The 17,096-nt window shown below is 44.8% G+C and overlaps 2 protein-coding genes across 4 annotated transcripts in view; one reads left to right on the top strand and one right to left on the bottom strand.

The window, feature by feature from the left end:
* The window catches only part of LOC140482523 (E3 ubiquitin-protein ligase MARCHF4-like), a 237,426-nt gene that overhangs the window by 5,417 nt on the left and 214,913 nt on the right, over positions 1–17,096 (bottom strand). Inside the window, exon 5 of one of the 3 annotated variants that reach the window (XM_072580081.1) lies at positions 4,816–4,908. The exons of the other annotated variants lie outside the window; for them this stretch is intronic. Coding sequence (XP_072436182.1) covers positions 4,857–4,908 — 52 coding nt within the window. The 3' untranslated portion in view covers positions 4,816–4,856. The remainder of the gene's footprint in view (positions 1–4,815; positions 4,909–17,096) is intronic. 3 annotated transcript variants of the gene reach the window in all.
* The window catches only part of xrcc5 (X-ray repair complementing defective repair in Chinese hamster cells 5), a 398,838-nt gene that overhangs the window by 352,837 nt on the left and 28,905 nt on the right, over positions 1–17,096 (top strand). The window lies entirely within an intron of this gene.

Here is a 17,096-nt window from a genome sequence, read left to right as displayed (position 1 = left end):
CTTTGGCAGTTTGACCATAGGTGAGTTCCAGTCACTGTAACTCACTCGATTATGCCATCATGGAGCATGTACTCTATCACCTTCTGAACCTGTGCCAAGTTTAGAGGATGGAACTAAGAAGGATGTTGCTTAATCGGAACAGCATTTGCTATATGGGCGGCACGGTGGCACAGTGGTTAGCACTGCTGCTTCACCGTGCCAGAGACCCGGGTTCAATTCCTGCCTCAGGCAACTGCTGTGTGGAGTTTGCACATTCTCCGTGTCTGCGTGGGTTTCCTCCGGGTGCTCCGGTTTCCTCCCACAATCCAAAAATGTGCAGGTTTGGTGAATTGGCTATGCTAAATTGCCCATAGTGTTAGGTGAAGGGGTAAATGTAGGGAAATGGGGTGTAGGTTTGCTCTCTGACCTGTAGGTTTGATATCCAGACGTTTCATTACCTGGCTAGGTAACATCATCAGTGGCGACCTCCAAGTGAAGCGAAGCTGTTGTCTCCTGCTTTCTATTTATATCTTTCTCCGGGATGGAGTTCCTGGGGTTTGTGGTGATGTCATTTCCTTTTCATTTTCTGAGGGGTTGATAGATGGTATCTAGATCTATGTGTTTGTTTATGGCGTTGTAGCTGGAGTGTCAGGCCTCTAGGAATTCTCTGGCATGTCTTTGCTGAGCCTGTCCCAGGATGGATGTGTTGTCCCAGTCGAAATGGTGGTTTTTTCATCCGTGTGTAGGGCTACGAGGGAGGGAGGGTCATGTCTTTTTGTGGCTAGCTGGTGTACACCCTAAACCTCAACCTGAGTTACAAACCTTCACAAACCTTCACAAACCTTGCAAAAAGTCGGGGAATGGGTCTGGGTGGGTTGCTTTTCGGAGGGTCTGTTTCCACAGTGTAAGTAATCTAATATCTACATCATGCACAATTAGGTTAGTACTTCCAGTTTATTTCCGCATATCTCCTCATGTGATAGTAATAATTCTTTCAGGTCATTTTCTTGTGGAAGGTAACTCAATAATTTATAATCCCAACTTTTGACAACTTCCTCATTGTCCAATTTGATTTGAGGAATGTCCAATTCAGAACTTGGTTCTTCCTTCTGTGCTGTAATCATTAACACCTTCTCCTCTTGCTTTCCTTCCCTATCAAAATACCTTTTGAGCATATTCACATGACACACTCTGAGATTTTTTTCATGTCTGGAGTCCTTATAAAGTAGTTCTCCTCACTCGATTTCTTCTCAATTTGATAACGTCCACTAAACCTTGCTTTTAAAAGGTCAAAGGTAGAGGGTGATGGTGGAGGGTTGTTTTTCAGACTGGAGGCCTGTGACCAGTGGAATGCCACAAGGATCGGTGCTGGGCCCTCTACTTTTTGTCATTTATATAAATGATTTGGATGCGAGCATAAGAGGTACAGTTAGTAAGTTTGCAGATGGCACCAAATTTGGGAGTTTAATTGACAGCAAAGAGGGTTACCTCAGATTACAACAGGATCTTGACCAGATGGGCCAATGAGCAGAGAAGTGGCAGATGGAGTTTAATTCAGATAAATGCGAGGTGCTGCATTTTGGGAAGGCAAATCTTAGCAGGACTTATACACTGATGGTAAGGTCCTAGGGAGTGTTACTGAACAAAGAGACCTTGGAGTGTAGGTTCATAGCTCCTTGAAAGTGGAGTCGCAGGTAGATAGGATAGTGAAGAAGGCGTTTGGTATGCTTTCTTTTATTGGTCAGAGTATTGAGTACAGGAGTTGGGAGGTCATGTTGCGGCTGTACGGGACATTGGTTAGGCCATTGTTAGAATATTGCGTGCAATTCTGGTCTCCTTCCTATCAGAAAGATGTTGTGAAACTTGAAAGGGTTCAAAAAAGATTTGCAAGGGTTGGAGGATTTGAGCTATAGGGAGAGGCTGAACAGGCTGAGGCTATTTTCCCTGAATCGTCGGAGGCTGAGGGGTGACGTTATAGAGGTGTACAAAATTATGAGGGGCATGGATAGGATAAATAGACAAAGTCTTTTCCCTGGGGTCGGGGAGTCCAGAACGATAGGGTATAGGTTTAGGGTGAGAGAGGAAAGATATAAAAGAGACTTATGGGGCAACGTTTTCATACAGAGTGTGGTATGTGTATGGAATGAGCTACCAGTGTAAGAGGTGGAGGCTGGTACAATTGCAACATTTGAGAGGCATTTGGATGGGTATATGAATAGGAAGGGTTTGGAGGGATATGGGCTGGGTGCTGGCAGCTGGAACTAGATTGGGTTGGGATAGCTGGTCGGCATGGACGGGATGGACCGAAGGGTCTGTTTCCATGCTGTACATCTCTATGACTCTATGACCCGTTGCTGGAAGTAACACCAATACCTTGTCCCCAGTTTGTAAATTGCGAATTTGTGATTTCTTATCAGCTTCCTGTTTCATTGTATGCAGTGGTACTTTTAAATGCTGTCTAGCCAACTCTCCAGCTCTATTGAATCATTCTCTAAAATTTGACACGTATCCCAAATGGGTGGTCTCTGAAATTCTGACTTATTAATTTCTCCTTCATTAACTTTAATGGTCCTTTTACTTCAAGCTAAACCAAGTTTTATGGACCAGCTCATAATCATCAGCCATTTCAGCTGCTAACCTTGCTATTTTAACTCTGTTCTTCCACATGAGTTTGCACTACTTCAGGCAGTGAATTTTTGAATTGCTGCAAAATAATTGCCTCTCTAAGGGCATCATAGTTTGCTCAATTTTTAAAGCTCAATATAGGGTCCCTCTTTAGATTCCTGAAACGTTGTCTATAGGCTTCTGGTACAAGCTCATATGCACTTAAAATGGCTTTTTCCACCACCTCACTCTCCAAATATGTCCTCTGATAGTGATGCGAATACCTCACTCGCCCTACCTACAAGTTTCGTTTGGATCAACAAAACCCACATTGCCACTGGCCACTGCATTTTGTTTAGCCATCTTTTCAAATGAGATAAAAAAGGCTTCCACATCCTTCTTATCAAATTTAGGCAATGCTTGAACATACTTAAATAGTTAACCATTAGGCTTCTGACTACAGACAAAGATTTATTCACAAAATTACACAATGAAACACAAAGAACAGAATAAAGAACCCCTCCAGAACTCAATCTATCCAACTAGACTTAAATATGCTTTTCTGAATATACACAACAGTCCTAATAAATAAACATCCTTTAGAAACCAGTATAAATGGGACATATGCTTACAGGTTGAAGTTGAAGGGCAGAAAAGAGAAAGTTTCCACACAGCTCCCCGTTGAACTTCCCAGTTCAAGACTGAACTAAAACTGCTCAGCTCAGCTAAAGAGCTGACCACTCCCCTTTCATTATACAGGTCACTTCTAAAATACCTGTTTACATATAAACAAAAGGCTGCTCAAAATCCTTTTCATCTATGTACCAAACCAGACTGACTGGAGCCCGGCCCAGTTTATTGCTCCTCTGAAAAACATCAACGACAGAGTCTCCTTGAGCCAAGGAACAACTTTTAGAAAAAAAAGGGACAGTTTTATGACGAAGAATATGGGATATTTGCCTTTATTAGCCGAGGCATCAAGTTTAAGAGCAGGGAGGTGATGCTGGAACTGTATTAAACTTTGGTTAGGCCACAGCTAACTGTGCAGTTCTCTAATCCACACCATAGGCGAGATGTGATAGCACTGGAGAGGAAGCAGAGGACATTTACCAGAATGTTGTCTGGCCTGGAGAGTTTTATGAAGAAAAATTGGACAGAGTCTCTCTGCTTCTTCCTGGAAGACAAGCTTGAACCATCCCACTCCACTACCAGGATAGCTGGTCGTGCCACAACTAGCCACGAAACGACACGACCAGCTACCCTTAGTAGCCACACACGCAGATGACAAGCAACATGAATTCGACTGGGACAACACTACTATTATAGGATAAGCCAAACAGAGAACAGCCAGGGAATTCCTAGAGGCATGTCACTGATCCACAGATTCAATCAATAAGCACATCGATCTGGACCCAATATACCGGCCACTGCAATGAACAGCTGGAACTGACAATCGGAAGCGACAGATTCAAACCACTACAAATGCCGAAGGAAAGATCACAGAAGCACTTCACAGGAAGCTCCCAAGCTCTTAGACAGGGGACGAAACGGCAACACAAATTCCCAGCTCAGCGAACAGAACCACAGTATCTTTCCTATAACAGGGCGACCAGAACTGGACAGTGTACGCTGGAAGAGGCCCCACCAACATCCTCAAAAAGCTGTCATGCGCCAATCAGAATAGTCTCTGGTGTTGCTTGACATGCAGCACCCATGACCTCACCCTTCCCTCAGAGGCAAATCCTAGTCCAGGGCTGTGAGCCACGGATCCAGTGTGGCCCAACCTGGAGTTCTGCCCTGTTGGAGGCACTGTCCTGGACGGGATAAAAAGGACAATGCAACTCAGAAAAGGAATGAATTTCAAAAATGTTCCAACATTTATTCAATACTAATCATATGATTGAGTTTAGCAGTTGAAAAGAGAAAGATGAAGAAAAATAAAAATAAAAGAGAAAAGTCTCATCTCTGAGGATTCTAGATTCAGATATGGCTGACTTCAGTGCAATGAGACAGAGATTGGGTAATTCTGTGAAGTGGTAAAATGAGGTGATCTGTGAAATGTGTTCAAACCGTATTTGTGAGCATCCAAGTGAAGAGCAGGGGTAGGCCATTTGGCCCCCTTGAGCCTGCTATCCTATTCATAAAGATCTGATGATTGATTGATTTTTTTTTTACCTCACATTAATATTTCTGCATACCCCTGAAAACCCTTCCCTAACACAATCGATTTACCTCCGCCTTCACAACATTCAAGGACCCCGCTTCCACCACCTTTACAAGAAGTGTTTCAAAGATTCTTCACCCTCTGTAAGAAAACAAAATTGCCTAATTTATGTTATAAATTTGCAAACTCTGATTTTTCAGCAGTGACCGCGTTTAGATTGTCTCACAAGAGGAAACACCCTCTCCACATCAAGGAATCATACAGCATAGAAGACACTCTTCCACCTATCAAGGCGTACTGCCAAGAATACGCTAAATCTAAAGTAGTCCCACTTTCCAGATCTAGGCCCATAGCTTTGGATATTATGAAATTTCAGGTGCTCTCCTAAGTAGTTTTTGAAAAGTTTTGAGATCTACCTTCTCAAGACCGTACAGAATTTTATATTTTAATCAAGTCTCCTTTAACTTTTCTAAACTCCAGTGTGTACAAGCTCAGCTGTTCTAACCTCCCCTCATAAGGCAATGGGTATTAGTCTGAATTGCCTCCATGATGGGGTCTCACCAGTGCCATATGACCATAAGGAGTAAGAACAGAAGCAAGATACTGCACCCTTGAGCCTGCTCTGCCATTTAATAAGATCATGGCTGACATTTCTATTTCTAACATCCATTTTCCTGCCATTTCATTGGATCCTGATTCCCAACTGATCAAGAATCTATTTATCTTAGCTTTAAATTTACACATTTACACTGCCTATACAGTTGCCCACAGGGACAAGGAGATCTCCTCTCAGTCTTAAATTAGCATCCATTTATTCTGAGACTATACTCTCTCATCATAGGGGTTGGGGACAATTGAAACGTGGATGTCGTGTAAGGAACAGTTATTGCGTGTCCTTGATAGGTATGTCCCTGTCAGGCAGGGAGGAAGTGATAAGATAAGGGAACAGTGGTTTGCTAAAGAAATGGTATCTCCTGTTAAGCAGAAGAGGGAGGCTTAAGTAACGTTGAGACGAGATGGTTCAGATGAGGTGATGGAGAGTTACAGATTATCTAGGAAGGATTTAAAGAGAGAGTTAAGAAGAGCAAAGAGAGGACATGAGCAGTCTTTAGCAGATCTAATAAAGGAGAACCCTAAAGCTTTCTATAGGTATGTGAGGAATAAAAGGATGATTAGGGTAGGAATAGGGCCAGTCAAAGACATAAGTGGGAAGTTGTGTGTGGACCCTGTGGAGATTGGAGGGATACTAAACAAATATTTCTCATCTGTTTTCACTCAGGAAAAGGAGAATATTGTAAAGGAGAAGACTGAGATACAGGTTATTAGGGAGTTTTGAGAAGATTTGTAGCTCAGGTTGAGGTTCTGGATGTACATTTGCTCAGTGAGCTGGGAGGTTCATTTTCAGATGTTTCAGTAGGTAACATTTTTAGTGAGCCTCCACACAAAGTACTGCTGGAGTTTCCTGCTTTCTATTTATATGTTTGAGTTTCCTTGGGCTGGTGATGTCATTTCCTGTGGTCATTAAAATGAACTCTGGAGAATTTGATGAAGACCTTGTTGAAAGTTTGCTAGTCTGCTCGTCTCTTGAACAGCTTAATGTTGAGCTTTTTTTCTGAACTGTTTCTTTGTCTTCAGCTGCATCCTGTGGTATATGATGGACATAAAAGAGTGGATAGGCCAATGGTCTGACTGACAGTTATCTGCACTGGTCATTGCTTTTGTAATGAGGACAGCCTGTAGGTCTCAGGATCGAATGATAATGTAGTCAATCATGTATGAATGCTTTGATTGTGGATGCCTTCAAGAAGTCATAAACTTGTCTTTTTGGTAGAGCAGCGTATTGATGATCCAAAAACACAAGTTCTTGGAAAAACTCAGCAGACTTGGCAGCATAGAACATAGAACGTTACAGCGCAGTATAGGCCCTTCGGCCAATGATGTTGTGCCGTCCTGTCATACTAATCTGAAGCCCATCTCACCTACACTATTCCATGTACGTCTATATGCCTGTCCAATGACGACTAAAATGCACTTAAACTTGGCGAATCTACTACCGTTGCAGGCAAAGCATTCCATACCCTTACTACTTTCTGAGTAAAGAAACTCCCTCTGACATCTGTCTTATACCTATCTCCCCTCACTTTAAAGTTGTGTCCCCTCGTGTTTGCCGTCCCTATACTTGGAAAAAGGCTGTCCCTGTCCACCCTATCTAACCCTCTGATTATCTTGTATGTCTCTATTAAGTCACCTCTCAACCTTCTTCTCTCTAACAAGAACAGCCTCAAGCCCTCAGCCTTTCCTCGTAAGACAATCCTTCCATACCAGGCAACATCCTAGTAAATCTCCTCTGCACCCTTTCCAAAGCTTCCACATCCTTCTTATAGTGCGGTGACTGGAACTGTACACAATACTCCAAGTGTGGCTGTACCAGAGCTTTGTACAGCTGCAGCATAACCTCCTGGTTCCGGAACTCAATCCCTCTATTAATAAAGGCCAAAACACTGTATGCCTTCTTAACAACCCTGTCAATCTGGGTGGCAACTTTCAGGGATCTGTGTACATGGACACCGAGATCTCTCTGCGCATCTGCACTCCCAAGAATCTTACCATTAGCCCAGTACTTTGTATTCCGATTACTCTGTCCAAAGTGTATCACCTCACACTTGTAGACAGAAAACAGAGTTAATGTTTCAGATCCAGTGACCCTTCTTCAGAACAGACTGTAGCTAGGAAAAGGTTGATATATATTACTAATATGTTGATAATGATCAACTGGTGTTCTGAACATTTGGTGAGCAGAAGAATCCCATTGGTGCTGCAATTTCTATCTCCTTCCTTTCCAATGTTTCCTTTCCAAAGTTGGGTGTCCATTACAACCCTTGGCGTTGAAAATTCTATGGAGGATAATTTTATCTTCCTTAGGGATGTTGATGAGTATGGTGTCCAGGGTGGAGTAGAAGCCTTCTTTGGAATTGTCTGTGACATCAAGGGATAGTGCATAGGCTATCATAGCTGTTACCTGTTGGTTCTTGGCAAGTTGTAAATGGAGAGTCATGAGATGATCATTGCCAATAGGGAGCTACAAGAGTCAGTTGAAATCTGATTCTATGCATCCTTGAGTTTTCCTCTCAAGAAGAAGGTGTAACCACCACCTTGTCCCTTCAGCTGCCTTTCACCTGCTGTTTGATATTACTGTCCTGCAGGAGACTCAATGTTGAAGTGCCTGCGTTCATGGGTAACATGTTTCTCATTCTGGACGAGTGTTTTGTTTGTTGCCCATGAGGATTTGTACATTCCAAGTTCCGAGACTGAGTTTGAGTTTGACTTTGTTTTTCAGACTACAGATAGATGAGCCTGCTGAATGTTGTTTTCCAGCCAATTTGGTGACTGAAGGGAATTTGGAAAAAAAACCTTTTCCCTCAGAGGGTGGTGAGAATCCAGAATGCACCGCTGAGAGGGTAGTGTAGGCCGGAAAACTTACAATCTTTAAAAAATATTTGGATGAGCACTTCAAATGTTATGCCATTTAAATATATGGAAAAAGTGCAGGAAATTGGGATTAGCGCACCTTTAATTGTAGTTATATCGGTGCAGACTCAATGGGCTGAAAGGCCTTTTCTGTGCTGCATGAATCCATGAATATATGGACCGATTATCTTTAGGATGCCTTTTCTAACCACATTACCCATGCGGGGTGAGCAGAGTGGATCCTATAGAGGATTGTTCAATCTGAAGAAAGCTGCTGAATGCTCTTCTGTTCCTATTCCAAGAGTGTAATGACTAAGTCAAACTCCATAACCTATGCACCAGTCTGAAACTAGGAACTTCCAGACATCACAAGCCTGCCCTCATCAACTCTTGCTGATTATCTGCTTTTCACAGCAGAGAGTGGCGTGAGCTGGGCGGAAGTGAAGTTGGAGGGCAGAGCTGGTCGGGAAGGTAAGTGATTGATATTTGAGTGGGTGTGTTCTAGACCCCAGGCCCTACAAAGCAGGGCCTCCCTCGCATCCTCCTCCTCTAACCTAACTTTAAAGTCCACAGGTAAGCTACTCAGTGTTCTTGTTTTGGAGACTAAGTGTAGAGTTATGGCAGCGCAATGTTCCTCCTGCAGGATGTTTGAGGTAGGGGTGACCACCGATGCTCCTACCGACTTCATCTGCAGGAAATGCAGTCAGCTCCTGCTCCTCACAGACCGCGTTAGGGAACTGGAACTGGAGTTGGATGAACTGAGGATTATTTGAGAGGCTGAGAGGGTGATAGATAGAAGCTACAGGGACATAGTTACGCCAGAGAACAGAGGTAGCTGGGTAACAGTTAGAGGTGGGAAGGGGAGGAAGCAGGCAGTGCAGGGATCCCCTGTGGTCGTTCCCCTCAACAATAAGTATACAGCTTTGGATACTGTTGGGGGGGACGGCCTAGCAGGGGTAAGCTGCAGTGACCGGGTCTCTGGCACGAGGTCCGGCTCTGAGGCTCAGAAGGGAAAGGGGGAGAGGAGGAGAGCACTAGTTATAGGAGACTCTATAGTTAGAGGAACGGACAGGCAGTTCTGTGGACATGGGCGAGACTCTCGGATGGTTTGTTGCCTCCCGGTTGCCAGGGTCTGAGATGTCTCGGACCGTGTCTTCAGAATCCTTAAGGGGGAGGATGTGCAGCCAGAAGTCGTGGTGCACATTGGCACCAATGACATAGGTAGGAAGAGGGGTGGGGAGGGCATTCAGGAGCTCAGGGAGTTAGGCTGGAAGCTAAAAGCTAGGACGGACAGAGTCGTCATCTCTGAGTTGTTGCCGGTGCCACATGACAGTGAGGCAAGGAATAGGGAGAGAGTGCAGTTGAACACGTGGCTGCAAGGATGGTGTAGGAGGGAGGGCTTCAGGTATTTGGACAATTGGACTGCATTCTGGGGAAGGTGGGACCTGTACAAGCAGGACGGGTTGCACCTGAACCAGAAGGGCACCAATATCCTGGGAGGTCAGTTTGCTAGCACTCTTCGGGGGGATTTAAACTAATTTGGCATGGGGATGGGATCCGGACTTGTAGTCCAGCAAGTAGGTTAGCTGGTTGTCAGGATGTCCAAGAATGTAGGGAGGCTGTGGAGAAGGTAGCACTGACAGGGAATACTTGCGGACACAGAGATGTGTTCAAATGTGTATACTTCAACGCAAAGAGTATCAGAAATAAGGTGGGTGAACTTAAGGCGTGGATCGGTACTTGGGACTACGATGTTGTGGCCATCACGGAAACGTGGATGGAAGAGGGACAGGAATGGGTGTTGGAGGTTCCTGGTTACAGAGGTTTCAATAAGATTAGGGAGGGTGGTAAAAAAGGAGGAGGGGGGTGGCGTTGCTAATTAGAAATGGTATAACGGCTGCAGTTCAAGGGGGATCTGCCTTTGGAGGTAGTATAGGCTGAAGTCAGAAATAGGAAAGGAGCAGTCACCTTGTTGGGTGTTTACTATAGGCCCCCATTAGCAGCAGAGATGTGGAGAAACAGATTGGGAAACAAATTTTGGAAACATGCAGAAGCCATAGGGTAGTAGTCATGGGCGATTTCAACTTCCCAAATATTGATTGGAAGCTCTTTAGATCAAGTAGATTGGATGGGGCGGTGTTTGTGCAGTGTGTCCAGGAAGCTTTTCTAACGCAGTATGTAGATTGTCCAACCAGAGGGGAGGCCATATTGGATTTGGTACTTGGTAACGAACCGGGACAAGTGATGGGCTTGTTTGTGGGTGAGCATTTTGGTGATGGTGACCACAATTCTGTGAGGTTCACCTTGGTTATGGAGAGAGATAGGTGCGTGCAACAGGGTAGGTTTTACAATTGGGGGAAGGGCAAATACAATGCTGTAAGACAGGACCTGAGGAGCATAAGTTGGGAGCATAGGCTGTCAGGGAAGGATGTCATGGAAATGTGGAACTTTTTCAAGGAACAGATACATGTCCTTGATATGTATGTACCTGTCAGGCAGGAAAGAGATGGTCATGTGAGGGAACCTTGGTTGACGAGGGAGGTTGAATGTCTTGTAAAGAGGAAGAAGGAGGCTTACATAAGGTTGAGGAAACAAGGTTCAGACAGAGTGTTGGAGGGATACAGGATAGCCAGAAGGGAGCTGAAGAAAGGGATTAGGAGAGCTAAGAGAGGGCATGAAAAATCTTTGGCGGATAGGATCAAGGATAACCCCAAGGCATTTTATGCATATGTGAGAAACATGAGAATGACGAGAACGAGGGTAGATCCGATCAAGGACAGTAGTGGGAGACTGTGTATTGAGTCGGAAGAGATAGGAGAAGGCTAAAAAGCAGGACGTCCAAGGTGGTTATCTCCAGTTTGCTTCCAGTTCCTCGGGCTAGTGTGGCCAGAAACCGGGAGATAATGGACGTGAACGTGTGGTTGGGGAACTGGTGCAGGAAGCAAGGTTTCAAGTTCTTGGATCTCTGGGGTATATTTTATAGTAACCATAAATTCTACAAGAGAGACGGCTTGCACCTTAATAGATCAGGGATCAGCATTCTGGCAGGCAGGTTTTCTGCTGCAACACCGCTACATTTAAACTAAGTAGCGGGGGGGAGGGGACAAGCTGGATGTTTAAAAAGGAAATTGAAGGGGTAGTTAGAACAAGAGAAGTCAAGAAAGACAACTGTATCAAGGAGGCAGAAAACTGGAAAAGGCATCATGCTGTAAAGTTGAGTGAAATAAGGGTTGAGGGGAAGGGTGAGAGCAGTAACAAATTAAAAATTCTATATATGAATGCACGAAGCATCAGACACAAGGTGGATGAGCTTGAGGCTCTTTTGGAAATTGGTAGATACGATATTGTGGGGATAACTGAGACGTGGCTTCATGGGGACAGGGCCTGGGAAATGAATATTCAAGGCTACACGTGCTATTGTAAGGACTGACGGGCAGAGGGGGTGGGGTGGCCTTGTTGGTAAGGGAGATGGTTCAGTCCCTTGCATGGGGGGACCTAGAGTCAGGGGATGTAGAGTCAGTGTGGATAGAGCTTCGAAACACTAAGGGTAAAAAGACCCTCATGGGAGTCATCTACAGGCCCCCAAACAGTAGTCTGGATGTCGGATGTAAGTTGAATCAGGAGCTGAAATTGGCTTGTCGCAAAGATGTTACTACAGTTGTTATGGGGGATTTTAACATGCAGGTAGACTGGGAGAATCAGGATGGTATCGGGCCTCAAGAAAGAGACTTTGTGGAGTGCCTCAGAGATGGATTTTTAGAGCCGACCAGGGATAAGGCGATTCTGGATCTGGTATTGTGTAACAAACCAGAATTGGTCAGTGACCTCGAAGTGAAGGAGCCATTGGGAAGTAGTGACCATAATACAATAAGCTTCAATCTGCAATTTGAGAGGGAGTGGGTACAATCGGAAGTGACAATATTTCAGTTGAATAAAGGGAAATATGGAGCTATGAGGGAGCAACTGGCCAAAGTTCAATGGTGCAATACCTTAACAGGGAAGACCGTGGAGGAACAATGGCGGATATTTCTGTGTATAATGCAGAAGTTGCAGGATCAGTTCATTCCTAAAAGGAAGAAAGATCCCAGGAGGAGACATGGGCGGGAGTGGCTGACGAGGGAAGTAAAGAAACATATAAAGTTAAAAGAGAAAAAGTATAACTTAGCGAAGATAAGTGGGAAAACTGAGGACTGGGAAGCTTTTAAAGAACAACAGAGGATTAGTAAGAAGGAAATACGCAGAGAAAAAATGAGGTACGAAGGTAAACTGGCCAAGAATATAAAGGAGGATAGTAAAAGCTTTTTTAGGTATGTCCAAGGCAAAAAAATGGTTAGGACAAAAATTGGGCCCTTGAAGACAGAAACAGGGGAATATATTACTGGGAACAAAGAAATGGCAGAGGAATTAAATGGGTACTTCAGATCTGTGTTCACTGGGGAAGACACAAGCAATCTCCCTGAGGTAACAGTGGCTGAAGGACCTGAACTTAAGGGAATTTCTATTTGCCAGGATTTAGTGTTGGAGAGACTGTTAGGTCTGAAGGTTGATACGTCTCCGGGACCTGACGGCCTGCATCCCAGGGTACTGAAGGAGGTGGCTTGGGAAATCGTGGATGCGCTGGTGATTATTTTCCAGAGTTCAATAGAATCGGGGTCGGTTCCTGAGGATTGGAGGGCGGCTAATGTTGTGCCACTTTTTAAGAAGGGTGGGCGGGAGAAAGCAGGAAATTATAGACCAGTTAGTCTGACCTCAGTGGTGGGAAAGATGCTGGAGTCTATTATAAAGGATGAAATTACGGCACATCTGGATAATAGTAACAGGATAGGGCAGAGTCAGCATGGATTTATGAAGGGGAAATCATGCTTGACTAATCTTCTTGAATTTTTTGAGGATGTAACTCGGAAGATGGACGAGGGAGATCCAGTGGATGTAGTGTACCTGGACTTTCAGAAAGCTTTTGATAAAGTCCCACACAAGAGGTTAGTGAGTAAAATTAGGACGCACGGTATTGGGGGCAAAGTACTAGATTGGATAGAGAATTGGTTGGCTAATAGGAAACAAAGGGTAGTGATTAACGGCTCCATTTCGGAATGGCAGGCAGTGACCAGTGGGGTACCGCAGGGATCGGTGCTGGGACCGCAGCTTTTTACAATATATGTAAATGATATAGAAGATGGTATCAGCAATAACATTAGCAAATTTGCTGATGATACAAAGCTGGGTGGTAGGGTGAAATGTGATGAGGATGTTAGGAGATTACAGGATGACCTGGACAGGTTAGGTGAGTGGGCAGATGCATGGCAGATGCAGTTTAATGTGGATAAATGTCTGGTTATCCACTTTGGTGGCAAGAACAGGAAGGCAGATTACTACCTCAATGGTATCAAATTAGGTAAAGGGGCTGTTCAGAGAGATCTGGGTGTTCTTGTCCACCAGTCAATGAAGGCAAGCATGCAGGTACAGCAGGGCGTGAAGAAGGCTAATAGCATGCTGGCCTTCATAACAAGAGGAATTGAGTATAGAAGCAAAGAGGTGCTTCTGCAGCTGTATAGGGCCCTGATGAGACCACACCTGGAGTACTGTGTACAGTTCTGGTCTCCAAATTTGAGGAAAGACATTCTGGCTATTGAGGGAGTGCAGCGTAGGTTCACGAGGTCAATTCCTGGAATGGCAGGATTGCCTTACACGGAAAGACTGAAGCGACTGGGCTTGTATACCCTTGAGTTTAGAAGACTGAGAGGGGATCTGATTGAAACGTATAGGATTATGAAAGGATTGGCCACTCTGGCAGGAGGAAACATATTTCCGCTGATGGGGGAGTGCCGAACCAGAGGACACAACTTAAAAATACGGGGTAGACCATTTAGGACAGAGATGAGGAGAAACTACTTCACCCAGAGAGTGTTGGCTGTGTGGAATGCTCTGCCCCAGAGGGCAGTGGAGGCCCAGTCTCTGGATTCATTTAAGAAAGAATTGGATAGAGCTCTTAAAGATAGTGGAGTCAAGGGTTATGGAGATAAGGCTGGAACAGGATACTGATTGGGAATGATCAGCCATGATCATATTGAATGGCAGTGCAGGCTCGAAGGGCTGAATGGCCTACTCCTGCATCTATTGTCTATTGTCTATTGTCTATTGAGAGGTCTCGAATGAGTACTTTTCTTCAGTATTTACAAACGAGAGGGACCATATTGTTGAAGAGGAGAGTGTGAAGCGGACTGGTAAGCTAGAAGAGATACTTGTTAGGAAGGAAGGTGTGTTGGGCATTTTGAACAACTTGAGGATAGACATGTCCCCCGGGCCTGACGGGATATATCCTAGGATTACATGGGAAGCAGGAGAGGAAATTGCAGAGCCGTTGTCAATGATCTTTTCGTCTTCACTGTCAACGGGGGTGGTACCAGGGGACTGGAGAGTGGCGAATGTTGTGCCCCTGTTCAAAAAAATGAATAGGGATAACCCCGGGAATTACAGGCCAGTTAGTCTTACTTCGGTGGTAGGCAAAGTAATGGAAAGGGTACTGAGGGATAGGATTTATGAGTATCTGGAAAGACACTGCTTGATTAGGGACAGCCAGCACGGATTTGTGAGGGGTAGGTCTTGCTTTACAAGTCTTATTGAATTCTTTGAGGAGGTGACCAAGCATGTGGATGAGGGTAGAGCAGTGGATGTAGTGTACATGGATTTTAGTAAGGCATTTGATAAGGTTCCCCATGGTAGGCTTATGCGGAAAGTCAGGAGGCATGGGATAGTGGGAAATTTGGCCAGTTGGATAGAGAACTGGCTAATCAGTCGAAGTCAGAGAGTGGTGGTAGATGGTAAATATTCAGCCTGGAGCCCAGTTACAAGTGGAGTTCCGCAGGGATCAGTTCTGGGTCCTCTGCTGTTTGTAATTTTTATTAATGACTTGGATGAGGGAGTCGAAGGGTGGGTCAGTAAAGTTGCAGATGATATGAAGATTGGTGGAGTTGTGGATAGTGAGGAGGGCTGTTGTTGGCTGCAAAGGGACTTAGATATGATGCAGAGCTGGGCTGAGGAGTGGCAGACGGAGTTCAACCCTGTCAAGTGTGAGGTTGTCCATTTTGAAAGGACAAATAAGAATGCGGAATACAGGGTTAACAGTAGGGTTCTTAGTAAGGTGGAGGAGCAGAGGGATTTTGGGGTCTATGTTCATAGCTCTTTGAAAGTTGCCACTCAGGTGGATAGAGCTTGTAAGAAGGCCTATGGTGTATTCGCGTTCATTAGCAGAGGGATTGAATTCAAGAGTCGTGAGGTGACGTTGCAGCTGTACAGGACCTTGGTAAGGCCACATTTGGAGTACTGTGTGCAGTTCTGGTCGCCTCATTTTAGGAAAGATGTGGAAGCTTTGGAGAGGGTGCAGAGGAGATTTACCAGGATGTTGCCTGGAATGGAGAATTGGTCGTACTAGGATAGGTTGAGAGTGCTTGGCCTTTTCTCATTGGAATGGTGAAGGATGAGGGGTGACTCGATAGAGGTTTATAAGATGACCAGGGGAATAGATAGAGTAGACAGTCAGAGACTTTTTCCCCGGGTACAACAGAGTGTTACAAGGGGACATAAATTTAAGGTGAAGGGTGGAAGGTTTGGGGGGATGTCAGGGGTAGGTTCTTTACCCAGAGTGTGGTGGGGGCATGGAATGCGCTGCCTGTGGGAGTGGCAGAGTCAGAATTATTGGTGACCTTTAAGCGGCAATTGGATAGGTACATGGTTAGGTGCTTAAGCTAGGACAAATGTTCGGCACAACATCGTGGGCTGAAGGGCCTGTTCTGTGCTGTATTGTTCTATGTTCTATGTTCTACCTCACACCTTTCTACATTAAACTCCATTTGCCACCTGTCAGGCCAGTTCTGCAGCTTTTCGTGCCTCCGTAACCTGCAACATCCTTCTAGATGGAAGTAGTCATGTGTGTGAAAGGTACTATCTAAGGATCTTTGGGGCATTTCTGCAGTGCATCTTGTAGATAGTACATACTGCTATTATTGAATCGATAAAATGTGGAGCTGGAAAAAGCACAGCAGGTAAAGCAGCATCAGAAGAGCAGAAGAGTCAACATTTTGCACAGGGTCCTTACAGTGGTAGAAAGAATGGATGTTTTGTAGATATGGTGCCAATCAAATGGGTTATAGCACATAGAACACAGAATAAAGGGTTGCTTTTTCCTGGATGGTGCCAAGCTCCTTGAGTGTTGTTGGAGCTGCATTCATCCGGGAAGGTGGGGAGTACTCCATCACATTCCTGATTTGTGCCTTGTAGATGGTGGATAGACATTGGGGATTCTGGAGATGAGGCATTTGCTGCAGTATTCCCAGCCTCTGACCTGCTCTTGCAGCCATTGTATTTATATTGCGAGTTCAGTTCAGTTTGTGGTTAATGGTAACCCCAGGATGTTGATTGTGGCTAGTCCAGTGACTAACACCATTGCACGTCAAGGGAAGATGATTAGATTATTGTTACCAAACAATGTGCAAGGGTATGGCAAAAGCAGGTGATTTACTCTTGATAATGATGCTCATTTAATGAGCTGAAGGAGGGATGATGGGCTGATTGGCCTCCCACTGCACAATAAAATTTCTGTGATTCTGTGAGTCATAACTAAGGCTGGGGACTAGTGGTCCAGGTTTGGATTAGAAACAGAGGCAATGAGGATTTGGGTTTGGTTTCGTAAATAATGCAGGTGAATGCAAACCCCATGTTCTGTACTACGTTTAAGACTTGGCACTGGAAAAACAAAGGGAATTCAGAACAGTGGGAATGGATCTTTGAGCAGTTGCATGCTCCTCCTGTAGGATGTGGAGTTAAGGGTCACCATTTGTGTCCCTACTGACTTCATCTGCAGAAAGTGCACCCAACTCTAGCTCCT

This window comes from Chiloscyllium punctatum, chromosome 10, assembly GCF_047496795.1.
Source record: "Chiloscyllium punctatum isolate Juve2018m chromosome 10, sChiPun1.3, whole genome shotgun sequence".
Taxonomy (NCBI): domain Eukaryota; kingdom Metazoa; phylum Chordata; class Chondrichthyes; order Orectolobiformes; family Hemiscylliidae; genus Chiloscyllium; species Chiloscyllium punctatum.
The sequence above is the reverse complement of the archived record's forward strand: the minus strand, read 5'-3'. Positions and strand labels throughout refer to the sequence as shown.